Source organism: Monodelphis domestica, chromosome 3 (genome assembly GCF_027887165.1).
Source record: "Monodelphis domestica isolate mMonDom1 chromosome 3, mMonDom1.pri, whole genome shotgun sequence".
Classification (NCBI taxonomy): Eukaryota; Metazoa; Chordata; class Mammalia; order Didelphimorphia; family Didelphidae; genus Monodelphis; species Monodelphis domestica.
The window spans coordinates 103,284,861-103,305,222 of NC_077229.1; the positions used below are offsets into that span (position 1 = coordinate 103,284,861).

General features: G+C 39.2%; 1 protein-coding gene across 9 annotated transcripts in view; it reads right to left on the reverse strand.

Annotated features, from left to right (window-relative positions):
* The window catches only part of ZFTRAF1 (zinc finger TRAF-type containing 1), a 53,755-nt gene that overhangs the window by 11,418 nt on the left and 21,975 nt on the right, over positions 1-20,362 (reverse strand). For 7 of the 9 annotated variants that reach the window (XM_056822891.1, XM_016432046.2, XM_007488795.3 and 4 more), the window contains exon 2: positions 1,937-2,175. In XM_056822891.1, the coding sequence (XP_056678869.1) occupies positions 1,937-2,157 (221 nt within the window). In that variant the 5' untranslated portion in view covers positions 2,158-2,175. Of the gene's footprint in view, positions 1-1,936; positions 2,176-4,723; positions 4,747-5,047; positions 7,022-20,362 lie in introns of those variants that run through there. The other 2 variants (XM_056822893.1, XM_056822892.1) reach the window with 2 other exon arrangements.

Consider the following 20,362-nt stretch of genomic DNA (forward strand, 5'->3'; position numbering starts at 1 on the left):
CAGAAACTAAATCTTAGTCTAATGATCAAGGGCTTATTTAGCAAATAAGCTCACACATAGTAAGATAAAAGAAATGGAAAGATGAATCAAAACCTGTTTTAGCTATAACATAAGAAAGAGCTGGCACAAGTATGAGGCTGTATCACCAATTCCGAATGGGGACACTTTCACAACTTCCACTCTGAAGGTAGGATTTAGAACTTCCTTCAAGAAACCCTCAGAAGGCTCACTGAGTCATCAAGCCTCTTCTTGAGTTTCTAAATTCCTCTGTGAGGCTGAAGCTGCAATAATTTCTGTTCTGCTTTTAGGGCCTTAAACTTGACTAAAGAATTGAAGGTATGGCTACAGGGCTGAGGTCTATCCCATCCCCAGTGCAAGATTTTGTTGTAATTCTGTGTGGTTCCTCAGAAATATCTCCTTGGTCATTTCAGAAATGTCATTCTGGAACTATTAAGTCAAAGGGAGATGGGAAGAGCAAGGAATTAGAATTATCCACATTTTTCATTAACTTGAGAATAATCAAGCTCTCCCTATCCTCCTCTTACTTAATGTTAACCATGGCACAATAGCTCCAAGGAAGCAAGGTTGATTTCCAGCAGAGTAGTCCTATATTGAGACTAAAACCTGAGAAGAAGATTGGCTCTGTTCATCCATGTAACCCTCTCAGGGGTTCTCAAACTCTACCCACCCCTAGAAAAAAACAAACCACAGTTCTCTAGTACCAGATGAGAACTGAGTGCCAAATATCTCAAAGCAGCCAGAACTCAAGCAAGATGAATGTCAGTGGGGATTAAGCAAGGTTTGTAATGCCACTGATTATAAAGTGCAGAAGCCTCTTCTTCTCCATCCACACTCTGAGACTGGTTTGGCTAATAATGGACGAGCGGCACATGATCTTCTTGAATCTATCTTCCTAACCCTTAGCATCACATCAGGAATTTAAGCCAACCTTCAGGCAGTAAGCCAATGGCTTTTATCCAGGATAAATGGATTCCATTTTTTTTCTGGACAAGACAGAATTTGGTGCTATTACACAGAGGTTTCCCAACAAGCACCCACTCAGAAAAAGTACCCTCACGAGTACAAGAATGAATATAAGAAGAAAGGATATAGGAAGGGCTCATGTTCTCCAAAGGACTACTTCAATCTTTAGGAAGAACTTTGAGCCAATCTGGGCCTTTGGGAAATACTATGAATAGTTAAATCAGGCCTGGCCTAGTACACCAGGAAAGACAATGGTAATGAGGGATTCTATGGAAAGGTGTCAGGTACAAAAGGCAATTCTTAATATCCCAAATTCAATGCCAAATCTCCCACCTTCAAAGGCAAACTGACCAATGGCAGAGTTCTAGAAGCAACTCAAGTTAATAGCCTCTTTACTACCAGGGTCCAGATCTAATTGCCTCACCACTGCTTTGAGGCCAACTACCAAACCTCAGAGCCATACCTGTCCAAACAGCATCACCTATCCTAGCTAAAAACCAAGAAAACCTAGCAACACTGAACAAAGATCAAGTTAGACTCCCATGGAAGGAAACAGGGCCTAACCTCAAAGGTAAGAAGTTTGCCTTAAGAGGCTCTTTCCTAGAAAGATGGGGGAAAAGAAAATAGCCTGTATCCTAGCTTTCATGACGTACCCAGTCCACAATGCCAGAGGTCACCACTGCAAAGGAATAACAAAAATATTTCTAACATGTTACGGTTACAAAGTCTGTCCTCACAACAGCCCTGGGAAGTAGAGTATGTAAGTTCAATTCCATTTTATAGGTGAAGAGACTGAGGATCAGAAGTAGAGTGACTGTCCCAAGGTCAGACAGCTAATAAGTGGCAAAGCCAGGGAACTGAGAAAGCCCACTCCAATAGGGCTGTGACTTACGGCAAGGGGGAAGGAAGGTAGGAAGGAAGGGGCAGAGAGCAGCCACTGGGGGCGCTTTACCTGTCCTGGCACTCCTCTTTCTGATGCCTCTCCAGGAGGGAGCGGGGGAACTGGCGCATGCAGAAGCCGCACTCTGACGGCAGCTCACTCACTGCTTTTTCCACAGCCAGGTTTCGGCAGCAGAGGCTCTTACTGATCTCACAACGACAATTGGGGCATGTGGCCTGTTCCTCCTTCAGCCGGGCATCTGCTAGTAGGTGGATAAAACAGCCAGCGCACATCAAGTGACCATTAGTACACTGTGAAGAAGGAAAGGGAAATGGAGCTTCATAGACCTGGTGGGTACCCACACAAATGCATGCGCGCAAGCGCTTCCTCCAACTCCTCCCACGAAGCCCCAGTGTGAGCACAGGAACCACACAACTGCACAAAACCAGCATCATGGCCTGATTCAGGCTGGTGGGGGCTCAGAGGGCAATGCTGTAGATAGGGCAGTCTCAAAAGACAAATGCAAAATAACTGTCTTCACTCAGTCAAGTGATTCCAAAGGATGTTTACTTCCTCTTAGGCTATGTGCCTGCAATTAAAGAAGCAGCCATCAGGGAAGAGACCATGGTCCCCAGGTATGAAAGGGCATGGTTTTTTTACTCATTAGGTTTTCTCCAAAACAAAAATAGTACCATTCTTTAGTAAAGTAAGCAAGGAGATTCCTTTAACCATTAAAAACTTCTAAACTTGATTTCCTTGTTAGAATGTAAGTTCCTTGAGACTAGGGATTGTTTCATTCTTTCTATTTGTATCTTTTTGTATTTTTCAGTTAACTGCTATATTTCAGGCACCTACCATAGTGCCTAATATATAGCAATTAATACTTGTTGATTCCTTATGAAGAGAAAATTTCCCACACAAAATAATGCTCTGCCTGCCTGGGAAATAGAACAGAGGTGGAAGTAAAAGTAAACTCTTCACCCAAACTCCTCTGGAATTCCAGTTCTTTCCAAAGCATATTGCACTTGCTCTAAAGCTTAACACAAAAGGGAGGTAGTCTCCCCACAAACCCACCCCCCCTCCTTTAGTCATTTGAACCCCACAAAACTAAGTTCTAACCATACAATTCTCAAGCAAGATTACCTCAACAAGGCTAACGATCTGCTGGGTCACCTTAGGCCAAATGACAGAATTTCAGAAGCAGAAGGTACATAGGAGACAAAGTAGTCTAACTAAAAAATGAAAAACGATCCCTTTTATTTACAATACAACTGAGTAGAAGTTATCTAGTTTTTGTTTTAAGGGCTTCAGGGTAAGGGGGGACCTACCACCTCCTGAAGCAGCTTCTTCCACATTGAGAAGAGTTCTAAAAGTTAGAAGTTTTTCCTTATGACAAAAACCAAAATCTACTTCTCTGAAACTTTTATCCATTGCTCCTTCTTGTCCCCTAGAGTCCAGTAACACAAATAGAACCATTTCCCCTCCCCCAAAAGAATCCTTTGAATTACCTAATGACAACTATCATGTCACCTGAGGCTATTCTCCAAATTAACCAACTCTGGTTCCTTCAACTGATCTTCATATAGTACTCATTAGCTGTTAAGACTATAGGCAAGTCACAGTTTCAGGGTGTTTCAATCTCCTTATCTATAGAATAGTGATAATAATGTCCACACCACCTATATCATAAAGTTGTGCTGAGGAAAACTCTTTGGAAACTTAAGAATAAATATGTGATACTATTATTAACCGAGAGTATAATGACTTTGAAGACAAAGGAAAGAAGAGGGCTTTCAGAAGGAAACAATGGTCAGCAGTGTCAAGTACTGGAGTAGTAAAGAATTAGAAAGAAAAGATCTTACATATCATTGGTGATTTCTAATAAAGCAATTTGAAAAGAGCAATTGGAACAGAAATATGTTGTCAAGATGTGGAGAATGTTATTTTATTCCTGAGCTAGATTTTTCTATATAGGTACTGTAAAGGATTTGAACTGGGCCTTTTATATCTGAAAAGTATATTATGTGAGTTTTATAAAAACCCATGAAAGGTATTTCATTAGACCTCAGTCTAATGTACATATCAGGTAAATAATAAAGACTAAAACAAAGACAACCCAAGTTGGCTATCAAGTCTGCCATCCTAGCTGCGACTCACGTGGAAGTTTTACTTTCTTTTCCCAACAATGTTTCCTACTTCCTCTCTTTTGTCTCCCCTCAATAACAAATGCAATATGGAAGGAAGGCTCTATAATATCCTTCTACTCAATAGGAATAGATGGGAATATAACCTGGTTCACTGAGATCCAGATAATCCAAAGACTTCAGTTTTCTCAGTAGGAAAAGCTGACTGACCTGTGTTAACTCTTCCTCTGAGCAACTTTCTACTGCCTTATCATCCAGAAAACTTGTTAAGCAGCTGAGGAAACCTAAAACGGTTCAGAGGCAGCCAACAGGTGGGAAACAGCAAAAGCCAGGTCTGGGGCAGCTATAGCTCAAATTAATCTGACTTTCGAAACCCAAATGACTCGACTACAAATTTTGTTTTGTTTTATTCCTTTTAAGTGTGGTAGGCTCATTCACATCAATGCAACCCCCTCCCCAATAAAAAACTCAGGAACAATCAAAAACAAATCTTAACAGTTGGTCCCTCCCACAATAGGCCGACACAGAGAAATAATTGGGGAGTCAGTAAAAGAACTTCCCATCAAGGGTTACACAAATAAAATAGAACTAAACACCTCTGAAAGTGAGAAGCGTCTGGCCAGGACAGAGAAAAGTACCTGAGATCTGGCTCAGGTACACCAGCCACTGGATATACTCACCTTTCCTTTTGTGCTTGGAACACTGACAGACTCACCTAACAAGGTGTGTTTCCACCTCTCTAGCAGAATACTAGAGGCTCTGGGGTATTCTCTTTGCTGCCATCTTGATTTATGTCTGCAACTGTATCCCCATCCCATTTCCTAAACGGGCCTTTTGATAGCTAACTATACTACACATGTGTCATTAAAAAAAAAAAGGCTTCAAAGTTACCTTATATTACTTATCTATGTAATAGATGGGTAATGTCAGTAGTGAATAAAAAAAGATGCAGTGGGGGGTGGGGGAGGGGCACCCTCATGCAAGGTTCACAGACCACTTAGTTGAAGTCAAAAAGGGCTGAGGGGCACTAAAAAGTTACCACAAGTCAAGGCAGATGGTATTGGAGTGTTGTCTGTTGTAAGTCTTAAATTAAAAAGGGCTTTATCCCCCTATATACTACTAGCTGTAAGAGTGTTAAAACAGGAAACCTATCATAGAGAGGGGTGTGGTAAGAACATTATTACACAGTTAAAGGACTACTATTCCCAGATTTTTGCTTGACTTGAAAATATTTCTTATCATCAATTTGAGCTGGTTTGAGAATACTATCACAAAATGCCTCCAAAGTGTTTTTGAATTCCAGGAAGAATCATCTTGGATCCTTCCAGTGGAATGGTGGATGTATTTTCTTTTCACTCAGATTTGTTTCTAATATTAAACATACAACAAAAATTACTGACTGCTAGTTTTTGTGTAAAAGGATATACAAGCAAATGAAATTACAGAGCACTTGGGGAGTGGTAAAATTTATACTTATGTGCAATCATTCTTCACATCTGTCAAACTAATATTCCTAAAGTATAGTATGGGTCCCATCACTCTTAGGCTCAAGAAGCAGAGATGGCTCCCACGTGCCTTTAGGATACAATACAAATTTCTGTTTGAAATTTAAAGTCCTTTCCCTGCCCCCCAAGCCCTTGCCCTTGCCTTCCATCATAGTCAATACTATATATTGGCTCCAAGGCAGAAGAGCTGAAAGGGCTGGGCAATAAGGGGTTAAATGATTTGCCCAGGGTCACACAGCTAGGAAGTCTCTAAGGCCCATATTTGAACCCAGGACCTTCCTGTCTCCAGGCCAGGATCTCAATCTACTGAGCCACACCCAGATGCCTCCTATCCTATCTTTCTTAACTGATTTTATGTTAATCATATCCACTCACATTAAGCTCCAGAGAAACTAGCCTACTTATTTCTCATATCCAATATGCCATTTCTTCCATGTGAGATGCTCTCCCTTTCTCACCTCTGCCTACTAGAATCCTAGAAGTGCCACTTCCTTCAAGAGATTTTTTCTGATTCCTCTATTTGTTAAGTTTCCCTCCCACCTGCACTCAGTCACAGTGTATCTGTCTTGTATGAAGCCAATATTAATTATATATGTTGCAGCAGCCAAGTAAGAAGTAAACTCCTTGATGGTAAGATACGTATTTGTAGCCATGGTGTCCACAACAGTGCTTTGCATATAGTAGAAAATGAATGCTTGTTCATTATAGACATCCTAAAATAATCTTGCTTTTCATGAAGGAAGGGTATTGAAGTATTAGAACTTTCCTTGAATGTTTGAGGTCCACATCCATAAAAGGATGGAACCTTTCAGGGATCTGAACAGCCTGTGCCTTCTGGTGTCTGAATTCTACTCCCAGCCTTGGTAATAGTACCTGCCTTTCCAAAGACTAGCTTATCTTTAAAATGTAAAGGAGTTTGGTGAAGAAGTAAATTCCTCTGGCCCTCTTGCTAACTCTTCTTACCTCCCAAATGTGTCCAAAGCTAGGCCATTCTTAGAACTGCTTATCTTTCAGGCTATGGCCATGGGCAGGGAAACTCCTGAATCTTAGCTGGAAGACAACTTACAGCTCATTTGGGTTCTCTTCTATACCTGGCAATCCCTACTTTTAATTCAGCTACTTTCATCAAGTACTGTCACTAGGCACTAGGGATACAAAACCAAAAACCAAGAAGGCCTTCAGTTCTTGCTTCAACTACATGACCTTGGGCTAGTCAGTCACAAACTTTCAGTGAGAGCTTAAGGCAACTACAGATCTCTTTTGGCAGAGAGAGCCCCTCATTAGTAACTCCCTACCAAGATTTACATCAAAGGTCAGTTTACCCAAGGTGAACAAACTGAACAGGCCAACTTTTTATTGAAGTGACTGAATGTAATGAGGAGGGATGGTGAAGAAGTGACGATGACTGCAAAGTTCTGAATCCAGGTGACCAGAAAAATGGCAGTGCCCTCAATAGAAAGGAGTTGTTTTGGATATTTGTTTTTGAAATAAAAACAACAACCAAAAAAACCCCACCCCTTTCCTTCTGTCTAAGAATCAATACTGTATCCTGATTCCAAAGCAGAAAAGCATAAGGGTTAGTGGAAAGGGTGGGGGTGGGGAGGGGAGGGTGTTAAGTGCCTTGCTCAAGGTCACACAGCTAAGAAGTGTCTAAGGTCAAATTTGAACCTAGGACCTCCCATCTCTGGGCCTGGATCTCAATCCACTGAGCCACACAGCTGTCCCAATTTTGGACATTTTGAATGACTGGCCTAAAGGACAATCCAAGTACTGATCAATCAATCAATAAACATTTATGAGGTGAGATAACTATTCAGCCATTGGAGATATGGTACTAGACCTCAGGAGAAAGTTAATATGTGAGTCATCTACATAGAGATGATAGCTGAATCCATAAGAGTTGATGAAATTAGCCATAAGGTTTCAAAGAGAGCCATGGAGTACACAACTGGGAACAGGACAAAGTTGAAGTGCCTGAAAAAGAGATCATGAAGAACTGGTCCTGACAAGTAAAAATAGAAAGAAGAAAACAAGCATTTATTAAGCACCCACTATGTGCCAGACACTGAGTTAAAGTTTTCCAGATATCTCATTTGATTCAACAATCCTGAGAGGCAGGTGCTTTTATATTATCTCCCATTTAAAGTTGAAAAAGGAAAGGTGGTGGGAGGGAAGGGAGGGAAAGAATATAATTCTTGTAACCAAGGAATAATGTTCTAAACTGACTAAATTAAATAATTAATTAATTTTTTGGGGAGAGGAAAAAAATAAATAAAGTTGACTTGCCCAGGGTCACATGGCTAGTGTCTATTGCCATATTTAAACTCAGGTCTTCCTGACTCTAGTCCCAGTTCTCTATATCCATGGTTCTCACCTTGATACCTAGGTGAGAAACACAATAGAGCACTGTCCCAAAATGGGGGGGGGGGGGGGGGGGGGAAGAAAAAAAACTCCAGAAAGAGGGTATAGTCAACAATGTCAAGAAGTCTAGATGTATGTTAGCTAGAGAAAGCAATGGATTTAGCATTAATAAAGAGCTTACTAGTAACCTTGGAGAGAAGGGTTCTGTGGATTTTAGTCAAATTACAAGAAGGCAACAAATTTGAGACAACTGAAAACTGACAGGTTTTTTTAGAAGCCTGGCTGTGAAAAGGAGGAGAGATACAGTGGGACAGCTTGAAGGATCAGTGAGGTCAAGTGAAGATTGTTTATTTTTTAGGATTCAGAAGATCTGAAAGAATTTCTAGATAGCAAGAAAGGCAGCGCAAAATTAGAGACTGAAAATTAGGGGAAAAGAAGGAAGCTCCTATAAGGGATAGTGTTAAAATAGCAAGTACATTGTCAGGGAGTTGGGACATCTTAACTACTGAGTTTGGAACAAAGGAAAATACAGAAGATGTTACTGAGATTATTTCAAGTATGGAATTGGGAAAGAAAGGAAGTCCTCTGCTTCAGGTGGAGGACAGGGAAAAAATGGTGACTTAAGAAAAGGGCATAGTCCAGAGAGGGATACAAGTCTATTAGGGTGTTAACTTTGCAGACACAGTTAAGACACAATAACAAATCTAGCAGATCTAGTCATATTTCTATGATTTCTCCTAGAAGTACATAAGTAGGAGTAAGCAGAAAAAGGAGAAAGCTGTGCTGGCCCTCAAGGGTGGCAGAGAAGTTTTCTCTACAAGGAGAGAGGTATGATGGACCTCAATCCAGATTTGGGGCACTCACAAGCCTCCTCCTTGTGTCTTTCTGAAAACTGGCAACAAGATGGAGTCTGCCAATGGGCTTACTCTCTAGATATAAATAAACAAGATTGAATTCGCTATCTGACTGCTTGTTAGATTTAATTGTTGATTGGGGCAAAGGGTTGAGGTTAGAGAGATTCAGGTTACCCTAAATCTCTTTCTAAATAAAACTCATTACAAAAATACAAGGTTTTCTCATACCCAGGGGAGAGGCAGAATAGGGGAGAGCACTGCTCACAGATTTGAGTCCAGTATTAATAGTTCATGGAATGCAATTCTTTGAAGAAAGTAGGTTACTTGACAGGAACCAGGGATGTCTAAACAGGAAACCACAATATTGGGATTTCTGTCTGACAGAAATCTCCATAGGTGTCTTGAATGGCCCCAAGAAATAGCTTCTCCTTCCCTCCATTCTGTGTCTTGGCCCTCAAGCCCCTGCTCCTCAGGAGGATTTTCCAGAAGTCTTTGTTCAGATCCCAATTGTCATTCTTGCCTCATGCAATTGTTGATCCTCAACATTCCATCCACTTCCCATCATATAATATTCTGGTTTTTATTTTCCTTAGTCTTTTGCTAAAAACACAGTCTTTTCCTATTCTTATTCTATGTTCTATTCCACCAAATTAATAAATTCTTATTTTACTCTATCTAGGATTCTATCTACCTATGCTAAGGAAGGTATATGGGAAAGTTTTGGGTAGGAAAGGATAATACAAATTGCATTGCAATGTTGCAATGGGTGAACAATTTTTGAAACAGCAAACCGGTTTTTCTCAAATCCAAAGAGTAAATTCAATGTAACAATACAACAGTTTTCCTTATTAATCACTTATTAACTTATGCTAAGCTATATACTTTTCTAGTTAAAATGTTAACCTACTTATGTTTACAAAATAATGTTAAGTTAACCTTATTCTATTTGATTATCTATCTTATTTTTTGTTAGTATCCCTATCCAAAATATAACAATATACTATACTCTTATCCTTATGCTGTCCCTAAGCTGTGTGTGTGTGTGTGTGTGTGTGTGTGTGTGTGTCTTTAAAGAAATTCTTGGTTGCATAAGAACAATGAGCAGCAAATCAATACAGTTTTTGTTTATTCAAGCAATGAATTTGCTTGAATTTTGCTTTTGCTTAAAATTTTCTTTCCCTAAGACGTACAATGGAGGCTAAAACACCGATTTCCCTGGCATAGGCAGGAAAGGTGCAAAGCTAAACTGGGTTTAGATGGCATTTTACTTACACACACACACACACACACACACACACACACACACACACACCCTCTCTCATATTCTAACAATACAGTAAAACAAACAAAGCTTCAGGTAAAGAAGAGAAATATCAACGACAAACTAATATATCAATATCTAACAATAGTTGATCAGCCTGTAAGTAATGCCAAAAGTAGTTTATAGAGAAAGACTTATCAGTTCAATGCTATTAGCTCCTCCCAAGATGCCAAATTACTAAACCCTTACACACAATTACACACCTGGAAACTAAACATCATATGTTTTTTTTTCCCCTTTCCTGACCTAGATTTTAAATTATCTTCCCTTGCTTAACTCAATTTCCTGGATGCACCTGCTCCACAGCAAAGAAATTAAGAACTAACATACATGCCCATTATACAAGATGAGCTCAGTGGAGTCTGACTGTCTCTTTGTTAATTCAAACACCATGCCCTAGATCTGGACATCCCAACCTATTCCTTTGGTGATTCTCATTATCCCCAAATAACTCCACATTTCATAATTCCTTCCTTTCCCAGTAAAAGAACAATTAAGCATTTTCCCTCTTCTTCAGACCTAACAAAATAGAGTCTGGTAGGGAATTGGGGAGAAAATATATGACAATGACTAGTTTCTCCCAATCCTATGCAGGCCAACACTCCCCATTATATAACAGACCTATTTGGAGATCTGATTTATAAGAACTCCAATAGGAGAGAAAATGCTCAAAACCAAAGGAAATACTGACTATTCCCAGATGTACAGGAATGAAAAACTCAAGGTCATAATTGGAAAAAATCCAAAAGAAGGACACATGCACTTATTCAGTCACATCATCCCAATATACACTTAATCCACTTAAATGTGAAGATGTTCCACCAAGGAGTTCTGTAGTTTGTAAAAGAAATAGAAATATATTAAACAGCTTGGTACCCCTTCTACCTCATGGTCAGTTTCCCTCCCAGAAAGTAGAAAAACAACAAGCTTTGTCAAAATTTTTGTTTTCCTTGTGTCTTAGTTCATAAGATGTATAGTGACAATGTCTTAAGACTAGACTCACAGAAGCTTCTCTCCAACTTATGGCCTTGGAGAATTGCCTAGACCATTGATAGTTTAAGTGACTTGACCAGGATCACATAGCTATTGTATGTCAGAGATGAGACAAACATGTCTTATTTGTCCCATGGTCATCTCTTCCTCCACAATATATTGTCTCCTGTATGAAGATTGAACAGTATATATTATACAAAATAAAATCACTACATAAGAACAAAAATAAAATAAAATAAAATAAAAAATAAAAGACTAGACTCACTGAGAGTTGAAAGACCCTTTCCATTATCAAGCATTTTAAAAGCATCTTCATCACTGAGCTTGCCACTGAGAAAGATATAACATTTAAATAAGCAATAAAGTTCCATTCTAGTTGGATAGAACTCCTACTCCATGTTCATGCAACCAATCTTAGATAGGGTGCCAACTAGGTACCTAAATTAGTATGCCAAAGGAAGCACGAAAGGTTTCCTGCCCTCAAGGACCTATGTGTTTATGAATAGTCCAGACAAACATACATTAATAATGCAGAACATAGTAGGTCCTGTAACAAACAAGTCTTTCCAAATTTCTCTAGTTCTTAATGCTGAAAACATTATTTGTTTTTATTTTGAGTTTTTTGAAGCACCTAATTTATGCACCTGTTATCATTTAATACAACCACCCTCCTACCTACCCTAAGCAAACTCCTGGAGAGTAGGAACTACTTTCATTTTTACCTTTAATATTCCCAGCATCTAGCAGTGGTGAGGATATGGCAGGCACTTAATGCTTGTTAAGTGGAATTTCTACCCTATTCAGAATAGCAGTCTCTTATAATAGAAAAATGGTAACCTGGCAGTCCCTTGTGATAGTCAGCATTTACTTAATGCTTATGGTTTGCAAACCAGATTTACAAATACTATCTCATGTTATCCCATTAACAACCCTGGGAGGTATTGTTACTATCTCCATATGAGGAAACTAAGACAGGTATTACTTGAATATGTCCCCTTTTTGTCTCTGACACTGCTACCATTCCGGTGCAAGCTCTCATCACCTCATGCCTAGACTACTATAATAGTTGCTGGTGGGTCTGCTTGTCTCAAGTCTCTTCCCCAATAAAATGCATCCTCCATTCGACCATCAAATGATTTTCCTAAAGAGTACATCCCACTATGTCTCTGCAATAAACCTCAGTGCCTCCCTATTACCTCGGGATCAAATGCAAAATCCTATTTGGTATTCAAACCTTCATAATCTAGCCTCTTCCTACCTTTCCCATCTTCTTATGCCTCACTCCTGAACAAGCTGCTTGTTTTGAAAAGGACCAATGACATTATGAAGGTGATGTTCTAACTGAAGAATAAGTTGTACTTAAGTAACACTTTCACAGGAGTTACTCTTGCTCTCTTGTCCAGAATCATTGAAGTCCAGTGGCAAGATAAAAGCCAGGATTGGCAATAGCCCAGGAAGCAGTGGATAATATTGGCATCTTCACTGTTTAAGCAAGTTCTAAGAGCTCCACAGAGCCTGCTTCAGTCACTTTCATGGTCACTGGAACAAACCGTTCTTATCTGCCCATTCCACAAGAGGAGGTCTTCATGTGCTTGGCAGGTAGATATCCCATTAATTTATTGAGGGGTTTGAGGTCCATAAGTTATTTCAACCTAGTATTAGTCCATCTGCTGAGACAGTTTTATTGGGGTATGGCCATTATACATTCTACAGATTTCTAGAGTCACAAGTGAGAGTTGGGTTTAAGGTAAACACCAAAGGTGGATGAGCAGTCTTGAAAGGGCTCATACCAAAGTTCTCTTACCAGAGATGCTAGTCCTCCCTGAAAACCCTATACACCTCACTACAATATATAGACTTTTTTTTTAAACCCTTACCTTCTGTCTTGGAATGAATATATAAACTTTGATCCTGTGACACTAGCCTCTGTGCTATTCCACAAACAAGATATTCCAAGTCTTGGTTCTGAGCATTTTCTCTGACTTTCCCTGTCACTCATGTTCTCCCTCCTCAATTTTACCTCCCCTGATTTCCTTTTAAGTCCCAACTAAAACCTCATCTTTTACAAGAAGCTTTTCTCAACTCCTCTTAATTATAGTACCTTCCCTGTTAATTATTCCCTATTTACATTGTATAGAGCTTGTTTATATTTGTTTGCACATTGTCTACTCCATTAGATTGTGGACCCACTGAGGGCAGGGGTTGTTTTGCCTCTTTTTATGTCCCTAACATTTAGTATAGTGCCTGACACATAGATTTTTTTCCTTAATGTTGACTGATTGAGGTGGAGGTTGACTGAGTTTTCCAAGATGACACTTTTTAATAGCATGGATTTCATCTGGATATGTGATATGCCAAATGCCACAATACATATTTGAACTCTCTAGGTCCAGGGCTCTATTCACTATGCTACCAATTCTAACTTCCCTTATCCAGGATGCAGTAGGACATAAAAAAGGAAAGAAAGGAAAAGAAACTCTAAATAGTACCCCCCAAATCCAAGCTCTTAAAAAAGTCCAGCTGGGAAATAGGTACTGTCCTAAAGTCAGCATCTAAATTCTACTATTTTTGGTTCTGGCACTATCAATATAACCTTAAGCAAATCACAAAAGTGGTCATAAGTGCAATTTGATGTCATCTAGTCTGACCCCCTCAGAAGAATTTCATATATGAATAGCCACCTAAACATCTACTTGGAGAAACTGAATGTGAGACCTCTAACCCCAGAGGCAGCTCTAATTCTTGGGAACTTTTCTTTATAAGAAGCTTGAAGTCTACTAATCTTTGGAACTTCTACCTTATGTCCCTAACCATGTCCTGTCTTGAGCCAAGGAGAATATAAAACAACTCTATAGGAAACACACAAGGTTAGCTGCAGAACAGGTGAGGCTAAATTCCAGATGTTCCCAAATGCTTAGTAAGTAGAGACCTTGGGAGTAGGTAGTAAAGTATTGAGGTCATTCCCAAAACACAGGCATTATTACAATTAGCTCATCTTTAAATACTTGAGAGACTTAAAGTCACTTTACTTATGAGCTTTAGTTTCCTCATATGTAAAATAATGAGGTTAAACTATTCAATCTCTTAACCAGTTCCCCAGGTCCTCATTCAAGGCACAGGGGTTTTACAAATAACCCTAACAATCTTGCTTAAGCTGATTAAAAGATGCTAATTAGGAAAGGGAAAAGGCAGGTTATAGTAGGAAAAAGGTAGAAGGCAGAAGAAGCTGGTGATTGAAAACAGAAAAAAAAGCTCAAAAGAGAACATAATCAGAAAACTCCAAAGCCTATACCTCTAGGTATAAGGGGGGCGGCGGCAGTAAATTTAAAAAAATGATGAAGATAAAATATATTCAGAACTCTAATTATTAATAAGATAGGGAATTATGTAATAATGGTTAAATAATGAAACTAAAAGGACTCATTGATGTCCAGAAAATTAAACCATAGGAGGAAATTATTTTCCCTAGATGCTAAGTGTATTCATGGTGCTCTTGAAAATAGAGATCAGACTGGCGTTCTATGGCTGACAAAAGCCTCATGAATTAGGCAGCATTCTGAAACACTCTATGTCACCTGACTACTTTTTTCCCCCTGTCACCTGACTTCTAAAGCTCACTGTAGCCAATCATGATAAAGCTAAAGGCTTATAGCTTACCCGCCCTGGAGGAGCTAAACCATTTCTAGTCAGTCCAATCTCCACCTCTGATTCAGGGAGCAATAATCAATTCTACCACTTCGGGAAAAGGCTTGTCAATAGCCCCAAGACTTCATACCCAACCCAGTGATTTCTGAGACCAAAACATCCTACCTGATTCACACTCACCAATATATAATAAACAAATCAAACTAATCTCTCAGAGGACAGGGATTATCTTCCTTTTGATTTGCATTTCCAGTACTTAGCAAAGTTCTTGGCACATGATAAGTATTTAAATGCTTTTTTTTTTAAACCTTTATTTCCTCTCTTAGAATCAATACTATGTATTGAGTTCCAACACAGAAGAGTGGGGGTAAGGGCTAGACAATAGGGGCTAAGTGACTTGCCCAGGGTCACACACTATCTGAGCCACATTTGAACCCAGGACCTCCTCTCTCTAGGCCTAGGTCTCAATCCACTGAGCCACCTAGCTGCCCCCAACAAATGCTTTTCATTCATCTTCCCAGGAAATGATATCTTTCTTATCCAAATCTGGATGCACCTTCCTCAGTTACTTCCATGGCATCTATATCTTCATCCCTTCTAGGGAACACAGACTCACTTTGCTACTTGTACCTAGGATCTAAAATTTTCTGGGAGGTTGAGGGCCAGGGAAAGTAAACTGCTTTATTTAACAATGAACTATGTGATATATACATTCTTCTTTCAACCTTTAACAAGTACTATGTACAAAATACAGGTTCATTATATATAGTTTTGTGTTGTGGGCATCTACTATACAGGAGGGAAAACCTGTTCTGGAAATTTCTCAGTTTAGGGTTCTGTGTTCAGAGTACTTATATGTAAGGAAGGCTTTGTTTGTTAAGACCCTATCACATGTGAGGAGACTATGTTCTGAGCATCCACCCTGTACAGCTAGCTCCTAGTATCCCCGATAGAACAATAAAAAGAACTCTGAAATTATTCCTGCTATTCCATTCACCCAGAAGATCCTATAGGACACTGATAATGCCTTTTCAAGAGAAATAAATCAAATTTAATAATAACCCATATTAAATAATAACAATCCATATTTCCATAATATTTTGCTTACATACTCACTTGAAATTCATAATCAACCTATGAAAAAAGTAGAATTATTACTTCCATTAGTCAGTAGGGGAGAGGAGAGGGGGAGAGAGAGAGAGCAAAAGAGGTAGATGAATTATCTTCATGCATCTGAAGGGCTATCTATTATGGGAAGATTGATCTGCTTAGCCCCAGAGTAAAGAACTTGGGAGTTCTGGATACAAGTTACAAGGAGGCAGATTTAGGCTTTTATTAGTATCATTATTAAGAGCCAGCCTCCAGCAGGAGAAGTGTTCAAGTCCCAGCTCCAAAATATACTGACAATATGATTCTGGGAATGTCATTTACATTCTCACTGTATAAGAACTCCCTTTAAAAAAAAATAAAATTTTATGGCCATCTTTTGTTTAAACATTACCTAAGGGGGCAACTGGTAGCTCAGTGGACTGAGAGCCAGGTCTAGAGATGGGAGGTCCTAGGTTCAAATCTGACCTCAGACACTTCCCAGCTGTGTGACCCTGGGCAAGTCACTTAACCCCCCCATTGCCTAGCCCTTACCACTCTTCTGCCTTGGAGCCAATACACAGTATTGACTCCAAGATGGAAGGTAAGGGTTTAAAAAACAACAACAAACAAACAAATAAATAAATAAAAATAAAATAAACATTACCTAAATTTGTCTCACACCTGACACAGAGCCATCCCATATAAAAAGGTTTTAAAAAGTCTTTTTAAACTCTTATCTTCCATCTTAGAATCAATAATGTTGTATTGGTTCCAAGGCAGAAGAGTGGTAAGGGCTAGGCAATGGGAGTTAAGTGACTTGCCCAGGATCTCACAGCTGGGAAGTGTCTGAGTCCAGATTTGAACCTAGAACCTCCCATCTCTAGGCCTGGCTCTCAATCCACTGAGCTACCCAGCTGTCCCCAAAAAGATTTTTTTTTTTTTTTTAAGAAAAAGGGGAGGAAAAAAACCCAGCAAAACCAATCAATACGTAGAAAAACATAGGTAATTGTCTAAGACTACTCTGCAGAACTACTGCTGATCTGCAAGGATAGTTTCCCTCCTGCAAAGTTCCTAACACACTATAACAATGATGACAAATACACACATGCACATTTATATAGGGTCATAAAGATTGCAAAGTGTTTCACAAGTAGCATTTTATCCTCAACAGTTTTTAAGGTCTCCCATTTTACAGGTGAAGAAACAGGTGTAACTTGCTCAGTGAAATCTTATTAACTGTAGAAAATGTTATTTTGATCCCAGGTCTCTCCTGACTCCAAATTCAGTGTTCCTTCCAAATCACCAGGTTCTATAAAGCCACCTTTACCTAACAATTAGGGTTGTCTATAAATTGCAAAGTCTGCTTCAAAAGATAATTTCTAGCTTGGACAGGGGGTTTCTGTTCAGTTATAGATTAGATAAATAAACCATTTCTAAGATTCCTTTTGACTATGAAATTCTGGAATTTTTACAGTTAATCCTGGTAACTTTAGGTTAGCTTTCTAGATAAATGAATCAAGACTATAAAATCTTAATGAGGAAATCTGCCTAACATAATCTGCAAGCTTCTAAATTTACTCATTCTTGATCATGAATAGCCACTGTGCTGATTGAGAGATGGAAGAAGGTTGAACACAGTTTTGCCTGGATACAGAATGGCTCTAGCTTGCTGATTTTTCAAAGTTCTTGTGTATTCCTTTTAGTATTTGTATCTCTTTCCTATCATGCTGTTCTTTTCCTGTTGTCAATGAACACAACAACCTCTACTTACTTTCTAAGTCATGGATTCTAACTTTTGGTGGCCAGAGAAACAAGATAGTCAAGTTGATTAGAATTCAATATAAAAGGGGCAGTTAGAAGTCTCAGTGGATTGAAAGCTGACCTCGCATACTTCCTAGCTCTGTGACCCCAGGCAAGTCATTTAACCCCAGCTGCCTAGCCCTTACCCTTTACCTTAGCCCTTTTGCAATAGTTTTGATTCTAAGAAGGTAAAAGTTTTAAAAATAATAATTCAATATATATGTACACCTTAAGTGTCTGAGGGGGGCTCTCTTTGAAATGAATACCTTGAACTTCCTGATTAAATTAAATTAAAAATTTTATATATGTTTAATTTGGGGCAGCTAAGAACCAGACTTAAAAGTCAGGAACTCATCTTCCTGGGTTCAAATCTGGCCTCTGACACCTACTAGCTGGCAAACCACTCCAGTATCTTTGTCAAGAAAACTCCAAATGGGGTACTGTCTGAGACCGAGAAATGATTATACAACAACCTGTTTTATTATACTTTCTTGGTAATACTTGCACATTCCTTACTTTGTTCTGTGTCCCATTATATATGCCCCTAGACCAGTGACAGTGAATCTTTTTAGAGACTGAATGCCATGCCTCACCCCCCCAGAAATCACCTGTTGTGTTCCCCCCCCACAAGCGCCAGATGATGTGAAAAAAATGTCATCAGTCACAGTGCAGAGGGGGATGGCAGTAGCTCCACCTGAGTCCCTCTGCCTTTCTATTAAAGACCTGGGGAGAGGGGGGTGTGTGCAACACTTGTGCCAACAGAGAACACTGCATGCCACAGGTTCTCCATCACTTCCCTAGACTATAAGTTCCTTATGGGCAGGAGTTGGATTTCATTCACTCTTGTTTTCCCTCGTATAGCTTAGCAAAGAGCCTAACCTAATATTTACTGGATGAATGCCATATAATCTGGCAGCTGAGGTCTTTAAAAACACCAAAAAACCTCATTTTCAAGATAATTAAGATGCCTCCAAAAATGTGAAGTATCACTGTTATCTTCTGTACAGCCTCTGAAGTGTGCTCTGTGTGTGGGAGTTGTCTTAAAAGGACACAATTTCTTTAACCTCTAGGTTCTCTAGAAAATCTTTGGAGGTATAATTATTCCCAGATCATTCATTTATTCATTTTCAGAGAAATGTTTCTTCCTTTGACAACATACATGGGGCTTACTCTTTCAAGAGCTAAACACAGGCAAATAAAATACTTGCTCAGTATTTTAGTGCAAGAAAAGAGAAGGCTTCCAAAGCAGCTGAATAGATTTCCCCCCCTTCCTGGGGAACCAAGAGTTCTTTGACTAGTAAGACTCATACTTATCTGAATCTGAAAGCCAAAGTTATAATCATCACTATTCTTTAGACTCCAAGATAGTTTATAAATACAGTAAAATGAAATTTTCTAATGGAGAAATTAGAGCTAAAATAAAGACAACCTTTAGTGGGGATGAAAAAAGAAAGATTCAGGACTCACCTTGATGTAAGATCACTGTGGCCTTCTAATTGACAGAATTTCAAGTCAGACAGGACTTCAAAGACCATATAGTTCAACTTGTACCTGAATAGGAATCCCTTCTCAGGAATCATAGACTACTGTATCATCTGTGACAAATGGTTTATCTAGTATTCAAGAGAAGCCTACTGTCAGAATTCACTATCTCCCCAGATTGCCCATTTCACTGTTGTACATGTAAGAAGATTTTTCCTCTTAAAGAGCTGAAATCGTCTAACTTCCATTCATTGCTCCTGATTTTGCTCTACCTGTTAGGTGCAATAAGGCAAGTCTAATCCCTATTCCTCCACAACCCTTCAAAGAGTTGAAGGGACTTTTAAGGAAACTATCATGCCCCCTCTCTAAGTCTTCTCTTTTTCCAGTTAATTATTTCCCAATTCTTTAAATTATTTTTATGTATGACTATCAGTTTTCTCATATATTAAGATTGGTTTAATAAAATGATGGGGAAATTCAGAAACCACTAAATGAAAAATGAAAACTCTCACAGAGTTTATAAACAAGATAGTCCACCCATCTCTAAGAAGGAACTCCATCAAAAGTAAAATGCAAGGGGGCAGTTAAATGGCTCAGTGGATTGAGAAGCAGACCTAGAGACAGGAGGTGCTGGGTTGAAATCTGGCTTCAGACACTTGCTAGCTATGTGTCCCTGGACAAGTCACTTAACATAAGCTGCCTAGCCCTCACTACTCTTCTACCTTGGAAGCAACACACAGTATTAATTCTAAGATGGAAGGTTAAAAAAAAATGCAAACAAAGCTCAGAGAGATTCTTGGATCAGTAAGAAGGTAGATGAAATCCAGTTTTACATTGGTTGTAACATCCCAAAGCATTTCTATGATTGAAGGCTATTTTGGGACCAAAAACCTATGGTGTATATCTCAATTCCTCAATGCTGAGGGAGTCACACTGATAAGGACATGATCCTGCAAGAGACTAGGTCAATCACTTCCATCGTATTCTCAACGAACTGTTACCAATCAATGCTGAGGCCATCAACTATATACCTCAGGTTGAAGTCAGTCCTTCTCTTCCAACTGAAGAAATGTTGAATGCCATTAGGTTGCTCTCACGTGACAAAGTACCTGGTGCTGATTCCACTCCAGCATATTTACAAGGGTGGGGGGTGGATTGTTGTCCAATGCTTACACAAAACCTGAATGAAATATTCCAGGTTATATGGCAAGAGGAGGTTATCCCCCAGACGATCAAGGATGCCTCCACTGTACCTCTATAAAGGAAAACAATGTCAAGACAGGCAAGATTCTTGCTAGAGTCCT